At 47.7% G+C, this 16,793-nt stretch overlaps 2 protein-coding genes across 2 annotated transcripts in view; one reads left to right on the forward strand and one right to left on the reverse strand.

The window, feature by feature from the left end:
* Positions 1–3,314: 3,314 nt before the first annotated feature.
* On the forward strand, positions 3,315–10,153 carry RHBDD1 (rhomboid domain containing 1). The gene is made up of 6 exons (XM_010145843.1): positions 3,315–3,747; positions 5,747–5,879; positions 7,032–7,120; positions 7,451–7,501; positions 9,232–9,351; positions 10,035–10,153. Exons 1-6 carry the CDS (start codon positions 3,315–3,317, stop codon positions 10,151–10,153), a joined length of 945 nt encoding a protein of 314 aa, XP_010144145.1.
* A 4,883-nt stretch (positions 10,154–15,036) lies between these two features.
* COL4A4 (collagen, type IV, alpha 4) overlaps positions 15,037–16,793 on the reverse strand; it is a gene marked incomplete at its 5' end in the record, with an annotated part of 47,565 nt that continues 45,808 nt past the window's right edge. The window contains 2 exons of the mRNA XM_010145844.1: positions 15,037–15,300; positions 15,898–16,184. Coding sequence (XP_010144146.1) covers positions 15,037–15,300; positions 15,898–16,184 — 551 coding nt within the window. The remainder of the gene's footprint in view (positions 15,301–15,897; positions 16,185–16,793) is intronic.

A 16,793-nucleotide genomic window follows, 5' to 3' on the forward strand; every position in this document is an offset into this window, starting at 1 on the left:
GGAGGGCGGTTCGGGGCCCGGAACACTGACCGGGTGATGCCCGGTGCCGGGTGACGTCCTGGCACTGCTCCTGGGGCTGCCTCCAGGATTGTTGATTCAGAGACACTTGAGGTCTTGACAAGAGCGAGCACCCGAGCGTGTGTTTTTGCGTTGTTTGTGTGTTTAGCCCACGGGACTCAAAACAGGTTTCGTCTGAAGGCCAGTTCCTGCCCGCCCTTCTACACACTGTCCCTCCAAGCGGCACAAACAGAGGAGCGTTGAACTTGTGGGAGCCCTTGTGCTTCACACCGCTCAGGGGGAGTCACGGAAGCTTTGGTGGTTTCCTTTTGACTTTGTCACAGAACTGTTGAGCTCAGAGGAGGAGGATGCTCGTCAGCTGAGGTTATACAGGGGTTAAATGCTGTGGTCCAGTAAACACACACAACACACATGCCCCACATCCCCCTGGCTCTCAGTGAAGTAGCTGAACATCCGTGAAGTCAGAACTCTTTAACTGGCCTCATGTGAAGTCCTCTGTGGTTCTGATGTATTTCTTCAAACTGTGCCATCCCCTCCCCTTCAGCGGTACAGTGTTATAACCATAAATATTTTACCTCTCTAACTTGGGTGATGTGTAGGTGCATCCTGGTGTTTTGAGAGGTAAAACTGTCTGGTCTGAGGTGGAGGTGGTCAGAATATTTACTGAACCTTTCTGTAACCCTTCCACAAGACTGAGAAGGGACCTAATATATCCATTATCTCCCCTCAAAACATCGTGATCGAGTGATTCTGCATAACCCACCACTGAGGGTCAGCAGCAGCTGGTGCCTCACAGCTGTCAGTACCCAGACAGGCGGTTAACAGTCTCACCACTCAGTGCCTCAGGTGTTCTACCAAAGCTGTGAGGCAGAGTACAGGAGCTGACCCAGGCCCTTCTGTGCTCTCCTCTGAAATCTCCTTTAGGTTGGGGCAAGGTGTCTAAAACATTTGTGACAGGTATTGTTCAATGTGTCTGTGCTGTGTTGGGGATAGTTGTTGTCCCACGCTGTAGAAGGCTGTTGTCAGCTTTCAGTTGAAGTTGGTAGCGTGAATGCTTGTTTTGTTGAGGGCTGCTGCTTTGCAATAGTGCTTAAGAGGATGAAAGAACTAGAAAACACTTCCAGTTTTCACGCTGAAGCAGATGTAAGAGGTGGAGGAACTTGCTTATTCTCAGAGAAAACCTTGAGGGATATTTAAAATAAAACGTGGTGTGATAACCCGGACAAAGTGGGGTTGTGAGGCAGCCTTTTCTGCAGCCGTGGGCTGCTGCTGCGGGGCGCTGCGCTGCTGCCTCACAGCCAGGCTGTTGTGGCTGAGACCAGCGCCCAGCACTTGTGTGACTTCTCGTACCACCTTCCGAGCGCGGTGTGTTGGCAGGGGTCCGCTGTGCGTGGGAGCACAGCCTGCCCTTTGCCACACACCCGATGAACCCAGAAGCCGTTCTTTATGCAGTAACGGCTGCTACACCCCAGTCACAGCCTGGCTGTTCCTGCGGGACTGGCCACGTGTTTGGGAGCTGCCTGCTGGCTGGGGCTGACCTCCCTCCTCCTCCTCCTCCTCACGTACCTGGGAAACGGTGACAGGCTGATTCATGAGGTCTCATTGTTGAGGTTTTTCTGGTAGTGGTTTTTTGCTTACACTTTCCTCCCCTGTCCCCTTCCAAAGCTTGGGGGCAGTAGTAAAAAGGTGTCCAGCTCCTGCTTCCTCAGCAGGCCTCTGCTGTGCCCTAAAACCACTTTCTGTTTCCATCTTTTCTTGAGTAAGTCTTTGTGCCCTGAGCCTCTACCTCAGCGACAAGGGGCATGGGGCTGCGGGGGCTTCTCTGGTGTGACACGGTGTGTGCTCAGGATCCCATATTCCTCTGTGGTCCAGCTGCTTTTGGCGTTGGTCTGGCTCTGGTCTGGACGCGTAGGCTGAACACCCAGATGGTTCTGGAGAGCGCTGGGTTCTTTCCTGGAACACATCTCCTGGTTTAGTTTCTTCTGCAAAGGTGAGGTGATGTGTGCTCAGGCAGCACCACAGTGAGGTCCGTCGAGAAACTCACCTCAAACCCACGCTCCTGGTCCAAATGGAAAGAGGTTTTCTGTTGGTCACGAGCTACCGCGTGCTCAAGGGCCTCCGCTGCAATTCACCTCTGCAAAGCACTGAGGACAAAGTGCTTCTGGAGAGTAGGCAGGCGATGGAGCTGGAGGGCAGGATGTGCCATGCAGACCACAGCAACATCTGTGACGCGTCTCATCTGCTAAGGAAAATCCAGGCTGATGCCACAGTGTGATTTTTCATTTTTTTTATTTAAGGAGAAGGGCAGTGGGCTGGGTTTGCTTGCTGTAAACGTAAGTTAAAAGCTCAGGGTAGTTGTGTCTGCTTTAGGGGGAGCGAGGGTACAGGGGGACTCAAACTTCAGCTGTGGGAAAAGACAGCATAACATTTCATTCCAATTTCATTTCCATTTACCAAAATATTGACTTTGTTACGTGATTTTTCGGCAATGCGAAGTCATAGTATTTTATGTTGCCAAGTGAGTGAGGGGGCCTGTCACAGTCCAAATAAAAGCTGAAGAGCTTTGCCCTTGGTCAGTACAAAACAAACAAATTCTGAGACAGTTTAGTTCAGACGTTTATCTTGAGTAGGTGACAAAAATGCTGACGCGTGGCAGCCTGGATGTGAGACAAGCGTCCGTTTCCAGCCTGTTTGGGGAATTGGTGCCCATTGAAGTGGGTGGCGTGTTTTCAGAAAAAAGCAAGTGCCTTGTTGTTTTAAGCCTGGTTTGACTTGTCATAACCAGAGTAGAGGCTGTGGAAGAATGCTCGGACAGCTGGAAGCTCTGTCTGTTTTCAGGGAGCTGCATTCCAGAAGGCTTTCGATAATGACTGGTTTGTTCTCAAGTCTTTTTCCTGTGTAATCAAAGCACCCAGCGTGTGTGGCTGATGCTGCTGAATGCTCCCAGTTCTGGGAGCGATTGCTGGCACCACTAATTGTGGTGTGAACCTTGTTCTGGCAGTGCTTGTCTGGACTATCTGTGTAAACACCTTTTATTTGTGTCTTGTACCAGTTTAAAAACTGTTAATTTTATTCCCATTTGAATTTTTGTTTTGGTTTTAAAGAGGTCTCAGCTGATTAGCTTGAAGAATTTGCTGTGTCAAAAAGCCAGTGATGAGCTTGAACATGTCCCTGTATAAGAGTAATAATGCAGTTCTCTTCTTTCTTTCAGAATTTCCAAACCTTTGTGGTTTTGAAGTCAAACACGAGACCAGAGATTGGAATAACCTTCACATCGCTTTGACCAAGAGGTGACAATGCAGCGAAGGCAGGGAAGAGTCAATGCTGGGCTGCTGCTGCTGCTCTATCAGATTTCTCAGGTTGGGCTCCAGAACATTCCTTCTGTTACCCTCGGGGTCCTCGTGCTGAATATTTTCTTTTTCCTGAACCCGGTGCGGCCGCTGCCCGAAGTGTGCATCAGCGTCAGCGAGGGCTTCTACCGTAAGAACTGGCAGCGCTTGCTGCTGTCCCCTGTCCACCATGCCGACGACTGGCACTTGTACTACAACATGGTGTCCATGCTCTGGAAGGGGATGATGCTGGAGAGGAAGCTGAAGAGCGTGTGGTTCGCGTACGTCATCACGGTGTTCTCGGTGCTGGTCGGAGTTGTTTATATGGTGCTGGAGTTCACGTTGACGAAGATCCTGGATGATCCTTCATATGAAATGAATTGTGCTGTCGGTTTTTCAGGTAAGGAACAGAGCCGCTCCATGCAGAAAATGGGTTGTGTACATCCATATGCATGTGTAGGGTTGGGTCAGTAAAGTCGTCCTCCTGTTTTTCATGCAAAGCATGTGCTCTGGGTGTGAACATGGTGTTGTTCAGTTCCTGTTCATATGACCAGCAGTGTCTCTACCTGAGAACATGAAAATTGCAGTCACCCCGGCAGAGTTACGTGTTCTGTCTAATGTCGCTGTTCAGTCGAAGTCTGAAGCTTTCAATTTCTGATGTCACTAATGCTCGTTAGGTGGGTTCTGGAAAAGCCTGTCATGTTAAAGTTTTTATCTTCAAATTATTCTTGCCTGTCCATAGAGTGACTTCCCTAGATTTGTTTCCACTAGAAGCGTCCAAGGGCTTGATTTTGGTCCTGTTATCTCATTTAGAAGATCAAAGTTTCAAGTCAATGAACTCCTTCCCTTTAAAAAACCGGAAGCCAAGTGGAGAAGCAGTGCTGCCCCCCTAGATATGTAGGACTTTTCCTTGCTGTTGCTGGGACCCAGCATTAGAAGGAGGCAAGCCCTCCCTTTCAACCTGTGAGGAAGGAGCTTCAACACCTCTGAGGATTCCTTGTGCTGTTTGGATTGGTGCTAGGTGCAACATCTTGGTAGTTCTCTGGCCACCCACCCTTTGGTAACGAGACAGGCCCAGTTCCAAGGTTGGTCTCGGTGCCTTTAGGACCCCTGAAGGATCTGGCTGCCTGTGCTTAAGGATAGCTCTGAAGTGTAGCTGTGACCCACCTTGATTAGTGGAAAGAGCGGGGTGAGAGGGCTGGGAGAAGCCCTGCCGGGAGCCTTGTACCCTGTTGCTCAGTCCCTGCTTTTCCTCTCGAGCCGTCTCTGCCTGGATTTATTTTTATTTTATTTTAAGTGGAAAAACCAGAGCTGCCCCCTGTCCCCCTGGATGGAGCATGACAATACACCAAGACAGGCAGCTCCAACTGACACTTTAACAAAACCCCAAACCACCAGTTAGAAGTGGAAGCTGTACAGGCAGGGTTCTGGTGAGCTGGGGTGGCTTGGGTGGAGAGGACTCCTAAACTGTGCTGCTGCTATCAGGTATTTCTCCTCTTGAGTAGATTCAGATGTCTTGAACCAGTCCAGCTGTATCGGCAGCAAACAGCACGGGGGTGTGTGTGTGCGTGCAAGTTCCTGTCCACAGCTGATCCCGGAGTGACAGCGTTTTGGTCCCTGGATAAGTTAAGGAATTTTGATACCGGTGGTTTTCCATGGTGGGAGAAGGGGAGGGAAGCCTTTGTCATGTTTTCATTTACTGTATCTGTGCTGATATTCAACTCCATCTTTGCCATCTCCAATCTTTCATGATTTTTCAGATTTTTTTCAGACAACTGTGTGAGCTTTCTCTTGAGAGAAAGTCTTTTTGAAAAAGACTGGAAGTTACCGTAAATGATGTGAATTCATTCTGTCATATTGGCTGTTGCGTGTGTGATAAAACAGTTGCAGTCTATTAGAAATGAATGGTTATTGATTGTGATTGAAGGCGATTAATCTCCTTTGTTTTCAGAAACAAGTGGTTCTGGAGTATATGTAAGATGATTTCTCCATTAATTCAGAATTTGAGCCTACCATTGAGCCTCATGTGTGTTTTGTTTTCAGTAATGGCTTTTCTCAACTCACAGAACATTTTTTGGAGTTCAATAGTTTTGTCAATTATTTCAAGTGGAACTCCCATTTTAAAACCGTGTTTGTGTTGTGAATACCCAAATAGCTCCCGCAAGTAAGCATTTAAAGAGTAACTTAGAGCTGACTGTTGTATGGATAAGCCATTTTTAATCCTTTTTTTTTAAGTCACTGTAGAACCAGCTTCACACCATCGCTGTGGCATGCCGGGGTGTGCTTGGTGGTGCCACAGAGCTGCGTGGCCCTGTGGGTCCAGGAGTGAAGCTGTTTGCATTTCTTTATTATTCGGGTGCAAGTCCTTCTCTCCTTATGTGATTTCTTCTCATTGGCAGGAGTCTTGTTTGCTCTGAAAGTTCTGAACAACCATTACAACCCAGGGAGAGTCAGCAGCGTCCTGGGAGTGCGGATACCCAGTAAATACGCGTGCTGGGTGGAGCTGGTGGCTATTCATTTAATCGCCCCGGGGTAAGTGCATTTACTGTTGGAGTCAGGAGAGGAGTTTAAGATGTATGGTGAGGTATGGCCAGTGTCAACACCCACTGAGGATTGATTTGAGCTTGCTGTAAGGGTACTGGAACAATATTGATGTAAAAGTGAACAGAGGGGCTTGTAAACCTCTGGTCAGAGTCTCTCGAACACGAAAAGCAAGTGTAGCGCACATGGCTTTCCCTCCAGTGACAGCTGTTCTCGTGGAAATTATACAGCCATGTGAAAAATCGGAATTAATTTGTTTAGGAGATTTTTGCTGAAGTAATGTGCACGTGGGCCTGATGGCAGATGTCCTCAGGAGATGGTGGTTAGACTTACTGCATCATTATGAGGTGAGTGGGTGAGATCAACAGGATCTCTGGGGATATCTGCCTTCTCAAACAAAGTGAAATGAGACTTCATTTGAATTTCTTGGTACCGGGGAGAACATTAGTTAATATTGATAAAGCTCGTTGACATTTAGAGAGAAAACATGTCATGTAAGAAGTCAACCCTGTTATTGTTCCCATTCAAAGTTCAGCTTGTACTACAGAACCTGAAAACTGTACTGTGGAAAAAACTGTTGGATGGTTTTTCTGTATTAAGCAGCAGGAAAACAGGCAGTAGTTTATCCTGTGGCAATCACGGGAATGTTTCTTCTAGCCCAGCTGCTTTTGCCACTGCTGCCTGACGTTGTGTTGCCAGGGGTGCACATGCTGTCTTTGGTGTAACTCTGCTGGGTTTGACTGGTGTGTAAAGAGAGAAAGAGAACCAAAACAACAATTTCCACACTCAGAGGCATCACTTCTGCTTTATAAAGGCAAACCATCTCCTGTCACTTGACTCTTTGGACAAGCAGTGTAAATCCAGTGAACAGAGGTGTTCATAGTTGCACATTTTAGGAAGTTACAGCATGTAGTGCGTTGGCTTCTCTAATTTTGTAAGAGGTGAACAATTTACAGATAGTGTTTAGTGCTGGCCAGACTCAAAAGGTTTTACTCTGAGTGTTTAAACCTGATTAAACACAAGAGTTTTAACCCTGAATGCTGAAAATGGGTTTATGGGTTTATAGAGGAAATTCTATCCTCCCTCTCCTGATCCCTGCAGAAACCTTCGTTCCTATGACTAACGAGATTTTCCTTTTCACAGGACATCTTTTGCTGGGCATCTGGCAGGGATTCTTGTTGGGTTGATGTACACTATGGGACCTCTGAAGAAGATCATGAAAGCCTGTGCAGGTAGATAATTTGTTCCCTTTGTAAAGTCTGCAGAGGACACGCACTCGTTGGCGTTCTGGAGAACACTTGGTGGGTTGGTCTGGTTTTTTCAGCCTATGTGGATGTTTTGTGTACACGTGGCACAGCGCTTTTGGATCTGGAACGACATCCCAGCCTACCAATACCATGTTCTCTCACTGGTGCCGAAAAAGTGCAGATACCTGTGCTTTCATTTTGTACATGACAGAGCAGACTGAAAGGAGGAGTGCTTTAAATGTGAATTTTTGTATTTCATAAACCGACAATGGGGTGATCTTATTCCAGTAATAAATGTGGTGGTGTTATTTCTAGGTGGCATTTCCTCATTCAGTGACCCTGCCAGGCCAAGGGACTACTACTCAGGTGAGTACTCTCATCCACTCACCAAAATACTTATTCCAGCTTTAAAAATAATTTTTGCTGATGATAGAAAAGCTTTAGAGGCACTAGTAAAATGAAGCATATTTCATGTACAAAATAATCTGCACATATGTATAGCCGTAAACTGCGGCCACGCCTCATCCTTCCCTTTTGGGGAACCCAGAGGATGATTTTGTACAAGAGGCTTTAAACTGCAAATGAGGGTCATGACTTCATAAAACACTGCCTGGGGGCAGTACCGTCCCTTGTGTAGCTGGGAATTTGTGTCTGCTGACAGCTGCCCTTTGGACCTGGGTAGATCTGCCCTGATCGGACAATTCTTTCAGCACCACTCTAGGATGGGGGCTCTTTCTGCTCTGTAAGGAGCTTCTTCCTCTGCACACCCTTTGTCAGTCCAGTAATGGCTGCGCAGAGCACCGCTCCTCGACAGAACGAGTGTGGGATGGGCAGTGGGAACACTGGTGTGCTCTGAGTGTCACTCATTTGATTCCCTTCTCGTGCAGGACATGGAGCTGTTAGATGCGGGTGTGTAGGCTGTGCCTGGGTGGGATGGGGAGGGGCTGTGGTTGGCCTGAAGTGAAGAGATATGCAGCCTGGTTATTGTTCACTGCTGTGGTTTGTATCCTTCCCTGGGCACCCGCTCCAAGAACAGGATGAGTGTGCATGGGCAGAAGGGAGGTGAAGGAGGGGGTTCACCTGGGTTATCCTCCTTTCCCAGCTGGGCTTTAGGCATAACAGCGTTTGGTGCTTGATACTGAACTGATGTCTCTAAAAACAATGTAAACTGCAGCGTAACGGAAGGTGTATTCGTGTCCATTCCCCGTGTATCTGCTCTGTAACATCTTCATCCTGCTGGCAGAAGTCTTTATGGAAGATGGAACCTTTTGTTGATGTGTGATACTTGTAACAAATGCGGCCAGCTGCAAACTAAGGAACTCCCCAGTGTCAAAGGCTAACGATGCCTATCTTGATTAACTTTCCTTTTTCTGGTATTGCTGATTTATTGCTGTCTGCCTTTAAACCCCATTTAAAGAGAACTGGGTGAAGCTACGATCAGAGATGATCTTGTGAAACAGTGCAAGGGAATGGCTTTAGAAGAAAACAATTTCAAGTGTGATTTTAACACATGTAGTGTTTAGTAGTTAAATTAGGTGTTCTCTAAATGCCGTTTACCAATAAGGTACTAGGTCTTTTATTTGGATTAATAGGAACACCTTGAACATGTCACTGTTTCTGAGCTCTTTCTCACTGTAAAATACGAGATCCTGGCTTTCTGAGCACTTAGGATGTGGTGACAGTGTAAAACATTAAGCCCGCATGATTTACAGCGATAGGATGTCGTATTGTAATGCCATTTTCTCATTCATCAGATAATTCCATGCTGTTAGTAGCAGAGTTTTATAGTCTTCATGTGTGCAGTTCTGAAGCCTCCAGAAATAAATCTACAGCTGAGAAAATGTTCATTCAGTTGAACATGGTGCAGAGGGGAGTGAGGGGAATACACAGTGTGTGTCTAACAGCTGATGGGTGTCCTGCAGGCAGCTCCATTTTTCTGCAGAATGATGTCTTAAACATAGCCAGGATGACTTAAAGGCTTTTTTCTTTCCTAAATCAAAATACTCTGTGGAAGGGAGAAGCATGAAGATAGCGTCTGAACTGGCACTGCTGCTGAGGACACAGCTCACATTCTCGATTCTGCCTTGGTTTTACAGAGTACTACGGCTCTGTGGGTTATCAGCACGGAACGCCCGGGAGCTACTATGACTACACGGGTGGGCTTAGCGAAGAGGAGCAGCTCGAACGAGCCGTGCTGAACAGTCTGCACGACAGAGGTGGGAGTTCTGCGGGATAGTAATAATTAGTCTGATGCGACAGGATGAGTTGCTTGGCTTGTTCACAAGACTCCTGTAGGCATCAGTTTTAAGACTGCAATGATTTAGGTCCCATTACTAAAAGGAAGTGTTCTTTATATTCTTTCCATTCCCAGTCTGTGTGTTCTCGTGTCAAATTTGTCTCAGCCAGTGGAGACTCGGGGACAGGCTGGAAATAAAACCCTAATGTATAGATGGAATTAATTTCCAGTATGTCGAAATGAATTTGCAAAGATCTGTTAAACAGCGTATCTCACTTCATAAACCTTTATGTTGGTGTTGCTGCCTGTTGGAGTCTGAGCAGCCACAGTTGCCCCTGGAGGCGCTTCCCAAGAGTTTGACTCCTTGGCAAACCAGAAAGGGACACTCCAACGCGCTGTAGTGTTCTTGCAAGCCCTCCATTGTCTGGTGAGCACTCTGCAAACCGCACAGTTGCCCTGGCTGGAGCAGGTGCTGTCAGAGCTTTTGAAGTTTTGTTTCAGTGTCTTTAAGAGCACCTGCTGGAAGTGGGGATAGCCCTGAAACCAGCAGAACTGGAAACATGCAGCTCCCTGTTGCCTTTGTGGTGCTTTGGATTGCAAGGTGGATGTGCATCTTTCCTGTGGTACAGAACAAAACAACAGTTGTTTCATGGTGTCTCCTAGATTCTGGTGGAGCAACGCACCACACTGAGCGGCGGCCCTACGGCTTTTGGTTTCCACCGGAGCAGCATTCAGAGGAGGAAATGCGAAGGCAAAGGCTTCGTAGGTTTGAGAGACGATGAGGTTGGCAGGTGCTGGTACAAATTGTGAAGTGCTCTTCAGAATTACCAGAATATTTGCAGATTTATTTGTAATATGCAGATTTGTAATAATATTTTTCCAGGTTTCTTACTACTAGTTGCAAAACTGCAGATGATTTTGAGTTCAGGCTCAAAATTAGAAGCTGCACAAACAGGGTGAGGTAGGAGTCAAAATGTGATTTTTGGAAGCCTCCATCTTAATGCACCCTGAATGGAGAAGGGACTGGTGGTTGTACCATGCTGCCTTTTTCCTGCAGTTCTTGTGTGTAGCTTCAGGAGTTCTTTGGCTTTTCACCCATGTTCTCAGAGAACGGGTTTTCTTCATCTGTCACAGATGAAAAAAATTCCCTATTTTTTATACAATTGTGAAACTATGCAATTTTTTTCGTGCTGCCTTGTCTCTGTTTATCTGTGGTGACCAACCAACTTTTTTGGGGACTGGCCTGTGAAGTGTCACTTGAAATGATCAACAGCAGTCTCACAGGAACCCGGGCACACACCTCCCAGCAGTCCTGCAGACTGCGTGAGGGGCAGTCGGAGTTGTCCTTACTCCGAGGAGTTACCTAATGCAACACCCATGCTGCAGCCTTCATAACACACAGCATTTTACCTGGAGCTCCTACGCGATTAAAATGAGTTGTAACCGCTTACTCTTTCCTAAAGCAAGCCTTAGTATTTATGTTTTAAATACACTTCCCTTCAGCGTTGGGAGTGATTCGTTAGGAGTGTTGTGGGCAGGGCGGTGGATACGCCATACAGAGAAGATGTGTCGGGGAACTTCACTTTTCCAAACCACCTCTTTGCCCCTTAGGAGAGCTGGGAAGTTCTTGCGTGTGTGCCGTTCCTGCAGCAGCAGGGACTCCAAAGCCGTAGAAGCAGCAGCAGATGCTCCTGGCTGACTTCACCCTCACTACAAGTAGGTGTCACCAACCTGCATAATGAGAGGGTATTTTTCTCAGTGGACAACAATTACATGTAAAGGAGGAGGGAATAGTGCTGGTTCCTCTGCATAATGATCTTCTAGCGCTTTGGTCAGAAGTGTGGGTGGAGCTCAGTGTGTCTGTCGAGCTCTGTCATTATTTAAACACTGGATTAGCCACTAGTCAAGTGAAAAACCCCAAACTCTTCACTAAAACCAAGGCAGGATGACAGCATAAAAGCACTTGGCTTTGTGAAGTAAGGGTAGAAACAGTTGCCATTAGTCATAAAAATTGTCAGTACTAATAATCGTCCAGATGTTCCAACTTTATACAAAATGGGAATAAATATTTTTGTACATTTCGAACTGTCTTTTTTCATTCTAGAATTAATGCATGCTTTAAGTTAGAGCTGCTGCCACTGTGTTGTTGGAAGTGAAGACCTGTGGTGCTGAGGGGCAGGGTGATTGTGTTGGGAGTAACTGTGTGTCTCTGGCATTTAGTGGAAGTTTTGGGATTGGCTCATCGGGAAGTTGTGGCACACGATGTATTTTGGGAGGTTTGTTAACAGATTGATTGGTTAGCAGGGTTCTTACCGTGGGACCCCCGTCAGCCGAGGTTTGGAAGCCCTGCTGATGGCAGACAGAAGGGGCAGGTGAGTTCCTCACAGATGTGCTGATGCACTTGATCTCTTCAGGGACAGAGCTGAGGTCAGTCTGCACCGAGGACTGTTCCACGGTGCCTGTTTGTGACACCCTGCAGTGCCCAACCAGCTTACATTAATTAGCAGTTCTTTAAAAAAAGGCAGTTTTGTATAAAATACTTCAGCTCTGGATTCCTTCGTTGCCCGAGCTGTGATTTCTTGTGAATTTTCCCACTTCCTCTAATGGCTGTGATCAGGTGCCATGGAGGAAATTCAATACCCTTAATTAATCCCAGTCATCAGATGGGTTGACAGGCGTGCTCTGGAAGTTTAATGGTCGACTGACCTAATGTATCACTGCTGATAAACGGGGTTCTCGCAGTCAGGATGAAGATGTGGAGGAAGAACAGTGTGTTTGACTTCCCTGGTTCTTCATGGTCTTTTCTTTGATGGGTTTGCCTGGTGCCACCTTGTTTGTTTTCACGTACCCCTTGAGTGAGGAACTCCATTTCCTGGGCAGAGGGTGTTGCAGGAGACGGGTCACTTCAGAAAGGTTCTGCCTTTGGGATTTTTGGTTTGGTTTTATTTGGAAGTGAAAGGGAGCATTTAACTCTTATCATTAGATCTAATTTGTTCATACTGCACATAGGGGGATAAGGAAAAAAGCCTAAATATTGGATCACTAAATGAGCGACGTGTGTCTGGAATGGTGATGTGTCTGGGGAGCGAAGGGAATGCTTTATTAAAACAGACCCTGCTAGGAGAGTGTTTTGAGCTGACGATAAAATTAAGCACAATACAGTCAAACATTTGGAAGTACTAACTGGCTGTGCAGTGTTTTTAACATCCTCCCCAGTAGCAGTTTCCAATACAGAAAACTTGGCGGGCTGGGGGGGGGTGCTTTTCACACCAGTAAACAACAGCTCGGGTTGATGGATAAAAGGTTTGTGTAACTGGCCTCAAGCACAGTGTGTGGACTGTACGGGTTCTGTGGGGTTTGGCTGTTTTGGGAATGATTTTCTTGGTTTCTGTGGTGCTTATGAGCCAGCCAGAGCAGGAGAAATGCTGCCAAAACCTGCCTTCTGTGGAGGGCGTCAGTCACTTCCCTGGCCTACACGAGACCCAGAGCTCCTCACTGCCAGGTTGGGGTGGTTTGGACCACGAGGACCAGCTCAAGGCTGCTGTCCTTAGGAGTGCTGGTACTCAGGAACAGTATTGGTTGTTCCTTTTCACACCCAGGTGCATAATTAGGTTCTCCATGAATAATTCAGCAGTTACTTTCCTGCTTGCAGTCACTAGCCAAATTGAAGCACGTGCTGCTCTGCACTCTGCTGTCTTCCTTGCTCTGTAGCGTTAACCAAGCGATCTGCAATTTCATTCCGAATTAGTCGATGCTTGACAAACATCCTCGAGTCAGCGGAGCGTGAAACGGGAATTTACACAGCTATTAAGTATTTCACCTGTCAGTGGTAGCTTAAACTCCTCTCCTGTACGGTGTGTTCTTACAGGACACTAAAATGTAACCGGTACGAGGGCAGGGCTGTGACCTCGAAGGGTTTAAACGAAAAGAGCATGGTGGTAAAATGCCATGAAGTGGCTTAGTTAGATTATCAGTCGCTCTCTTTGGTGATTCTCTTGGGTGTTTTATTTCAGAGTGTTCTGTGTGCTTGTTCCCGTAGGTGGACACAGACCCAACTCCAGAATCCCGTTTTATTCCATCCTGCTGCTCTCGCTCAGACAGTTCAGTCACACAGCGTGGAGGCTGCTTCAGGCTTCCCCTCAGGGCAGTCGGTACCAAAGCCCCGGGTAAACACTTCCTGCCCTCCTCCCCCAGTTCTGACCTGACCAGAGTCTGCAGACAGGGGCACGCAGTCTGCTGTGCTCGGGCTTGGATGGACTCTTCCTCCAGTTGAGTCTGGAAGGTGCCTGTCCCGCTCCTTGAGCATGTGCATCCTGCTTCTGATTGGGGGTTCAGCCTGGGGGACCCGCGGTGGCATCAGAGGGAGGTGTCTCTGAGCTGGGACTCTGGGGGGTGGCTCTTGGTTTCTTTGGAAACTTTTGCTGGGGACACTCCTGTGAACACACTGCAATGGAAGGACTGGGGAAGACATTTCATTCCATTCTAACAAGATGTAGCTTATTTAAGTGAGAAAAGGAGCGTTTGTGGCCCTTCTAGGCATGACGAATTCTCCGTTTGTGATGTGGTTTCACATGATGGGACTCAGATGGGTGTTTGGTCATTCTGGTTTTGTAGCTGAACACAGGATGCACAAATGTGTTCTCACTTCCCAAAAGCTGATCTGTGCTTGAGGTTAAGACATTTTAACCATCAATGCTTTAAAAAAATAAGTGTTTATAGAGCTGTGATTCTCTAAGGGTTTTAGAGGTTATGGTGCCGGGGGTGAGGGGGTTGGTGGTGTATTTACAAAAAAAAAGGCAGCAAAAAATGAACAGGATTCATTAGCTTCAAGTTCAGACAGTTTTTCCAGTTCCCCTGTTCTCTGTCCGGGTAAGTTCACCCTTGTTACCACCCTTGTTACCACCATGTTCCTGTTCCTTTTCAATTAATACTAGAAACCGCGTTGTTCAGCTGCTTCAGTTGGAGCTCAGTAATTTAACTGCCCTTGGAAATTAATTGGGAATATACACCGAGCTTTTTAAGGGTTAGCTATCTCAGGTAACTTTTATTTTCCCACATAATCTGCTGTTAAACAGAAGTGCTACCTCCCGTTGCTCAGGCAGCCCGGTTACCAGCTTTGCCACGGGCTGGCTCAGCAGCGTGGTGGTGAAAGGGTTTGTTCATGGAATTTTTATTAATGGGTTTTTAACAGTGAGACTTTTGCTGTCCCTCGGGAACACCAGGTGCCAGCTTGGGGAGTTCAGCGTGGGCTTTGGGGCAGCGGTGTGTTCCATGCCTGGATCCATAGGGCAAATATTTACAATATGCTGTATAAACGCACGGACTCCTGTGGTAACTGCTGCTTCTAACGGAAATCCAGGGTCTTGCACAGTGGTTTCCTGGGTGTTCCCAACTTGATCCCACCCTCCAGGCTCACCTGGTTCCCTGTACATGACAGCAGCAGGCTCCAGCACGCCAGTTCTGTGGTTTTTATTTGCACTGGGTTTAGTACCTGTGGATGCGTGTGCAGGGTGGATGGGGCTCAGCACATCCTCATCACTCAGCCCAGCAGCTCTCAAGAGACCCACAGCGCCGCATGCCTTCCGCTACATCTGAACATCAAACACTGGTTAAACCTTCGGTGCGCTGTTGATCCTCTCCCCAGCTGTTGGCTCTGGTTTCTGTGTTAGCCGTGCTTCAGGCACACCTGGCACCTGCTGATCCTCCTCCTCTGCTCCTGCCCCTCTTTAAGAGTTCCTGACAGGGGGGCTGACACGAACTGCAGTTCGGGCAGCACAGTTGTCAGCCAGAAACTGTACTTGGTAGCGAAAAACTGGCACGTTCCCCGCTGGCCCTGGCATTCGATGAACGGTGCTGATCGGAAGTCTTCCAGGCAGCTTCCTGGTGACATGAGGGACTGTCCACCACCCTGATCGCCAGACCCAGTGTGCTGCAAGGAACCACAGAAGAACCTGGTAAGCCTGCGTGAGAAGTTACAATAGTCTTTTATTAAGTTATTAAGTTACAATGATCTTTTTCTGACTTTAATTGCCTTTGACTGGTCTCTCTTGGTGACTGCGGTTGGAGTAAGCTGCCTTCGCTGGAGGAGATCATTGTTTGCTCTGCAGGGAGTCAACCTCAGGAGTCTTCAGCCAACTCACTTTTCTGGGGTTTATCAAACTGAGGGCGAGAGTAATCCAGGTGGATTCTAATGACGCTGTTCTCTGAACTGCTGTGGGTGTAACCAGCGGATGCCTCTAGAAAGACCTGGACCTCTGGTTCTGAGCAGCGTGACTGCATGTGACCAGCCTGTTGTCTACTGAAGACAAGCAAAGCCTGTGTGATGTTAAATGTGTAGCTCAGGGCTGTGCCTTGAGCAGCACCTGGCAGCTACAGCCAGGTGCTGCAGAGCAGAGCTGATCCTCGCTGTCTTTCTGTGGTTTCTCCTCTTTGATATTTGCTAGACAGCGCCAAGAACCTTTGAACGCTTGGAACACAACAGCTGCATGAAAGAAACTGCTGTGTGTGATCGTGTGCCCAGACTTACCATCAGAAACGAGTAGCCGATCCAAAGGCTCCTCCAGTTGACAGGGCAGGAGGGGATCGTCTGGTCTTGGCTGTGAACCGCCACCGCCTGGGCTGGGGCCTCGCAGACAGCACATCTGCTGATGTAGGGCTGAATCTCCTCTTCGGAGAGCGGTGTCATGGGTAAAGGGGCTGCGCTCGACAGCCAGTACGACTTGTCATTGCGACTGGCGTAGTAGCAGACCTGGTTGATGTTGCAGTAAGCGAAAGGCATGGTGTTGAACACAGGAAGACAAGATCCTGCCAGCCCTGCAAACAACCACAGATGGCGAGAGTTACTGTGCTTCTTTCTAGGTTTTCTGCGGAAAACAACCCTATGGCCAGTGTCACTGCCGAACGGTCAGTCTGAGCAGCGGTTACACAACTCCTTGACCTGAACCCCCCCAGCCTGTCACCGAAACAGCTAGTCAGACTGGAGACAGGCACTGCCTCTGCCAGCAGTGTCCTCCTTGGACCAACAATATTGGTGTCGCAATTGGTGTTTAAACATGGTGTAATTGGTCATCACGGGGAACAGTTACAGTAACAAATTTCTTGGCTGTGCCAACACTGAAATATAATTGAGGTGAGAGGTGGCAGCTGGTTTAAGAGGAGATTTGCTATTCACACACTCATGAGGAGCAGTGAGAATCCCAGTGCCAGTGCTGATACATGGGACAGGGCTGTAAAGCCTGACGAGCTGTCACCACCTGTGTGTCAAGCTGAAGTCCCAGCAGCTGTTCTGCTGCCTTCCAGAAAGGTTTCACAGACTCTCCACGTGAAATAAAAGGATTGGGGGATTTTGCAGAGCCAATCCTGTGAAATCCTTGTTGGGCAGACAGCAGTGGGAGTTAGGAGGTGACTAGTGCACGGTTCAGC

This window comes from Buceros rhinoceros, unplaced genomic scaffold (assembly GCF_000710305.1).
Source record: "Buceros rhinoceros silvestris isolate BGI_N320 unplaced genomic scaffold, ASM71030v1 scaffold19701, whole genome shotgun sequence".
Taxonomy (NCBI): Eukaryota; Metazoa; Chordata; class Aves; order Bucerotiformes; family Bucerotidae; genus Buceros; species Buceros rhinoceros.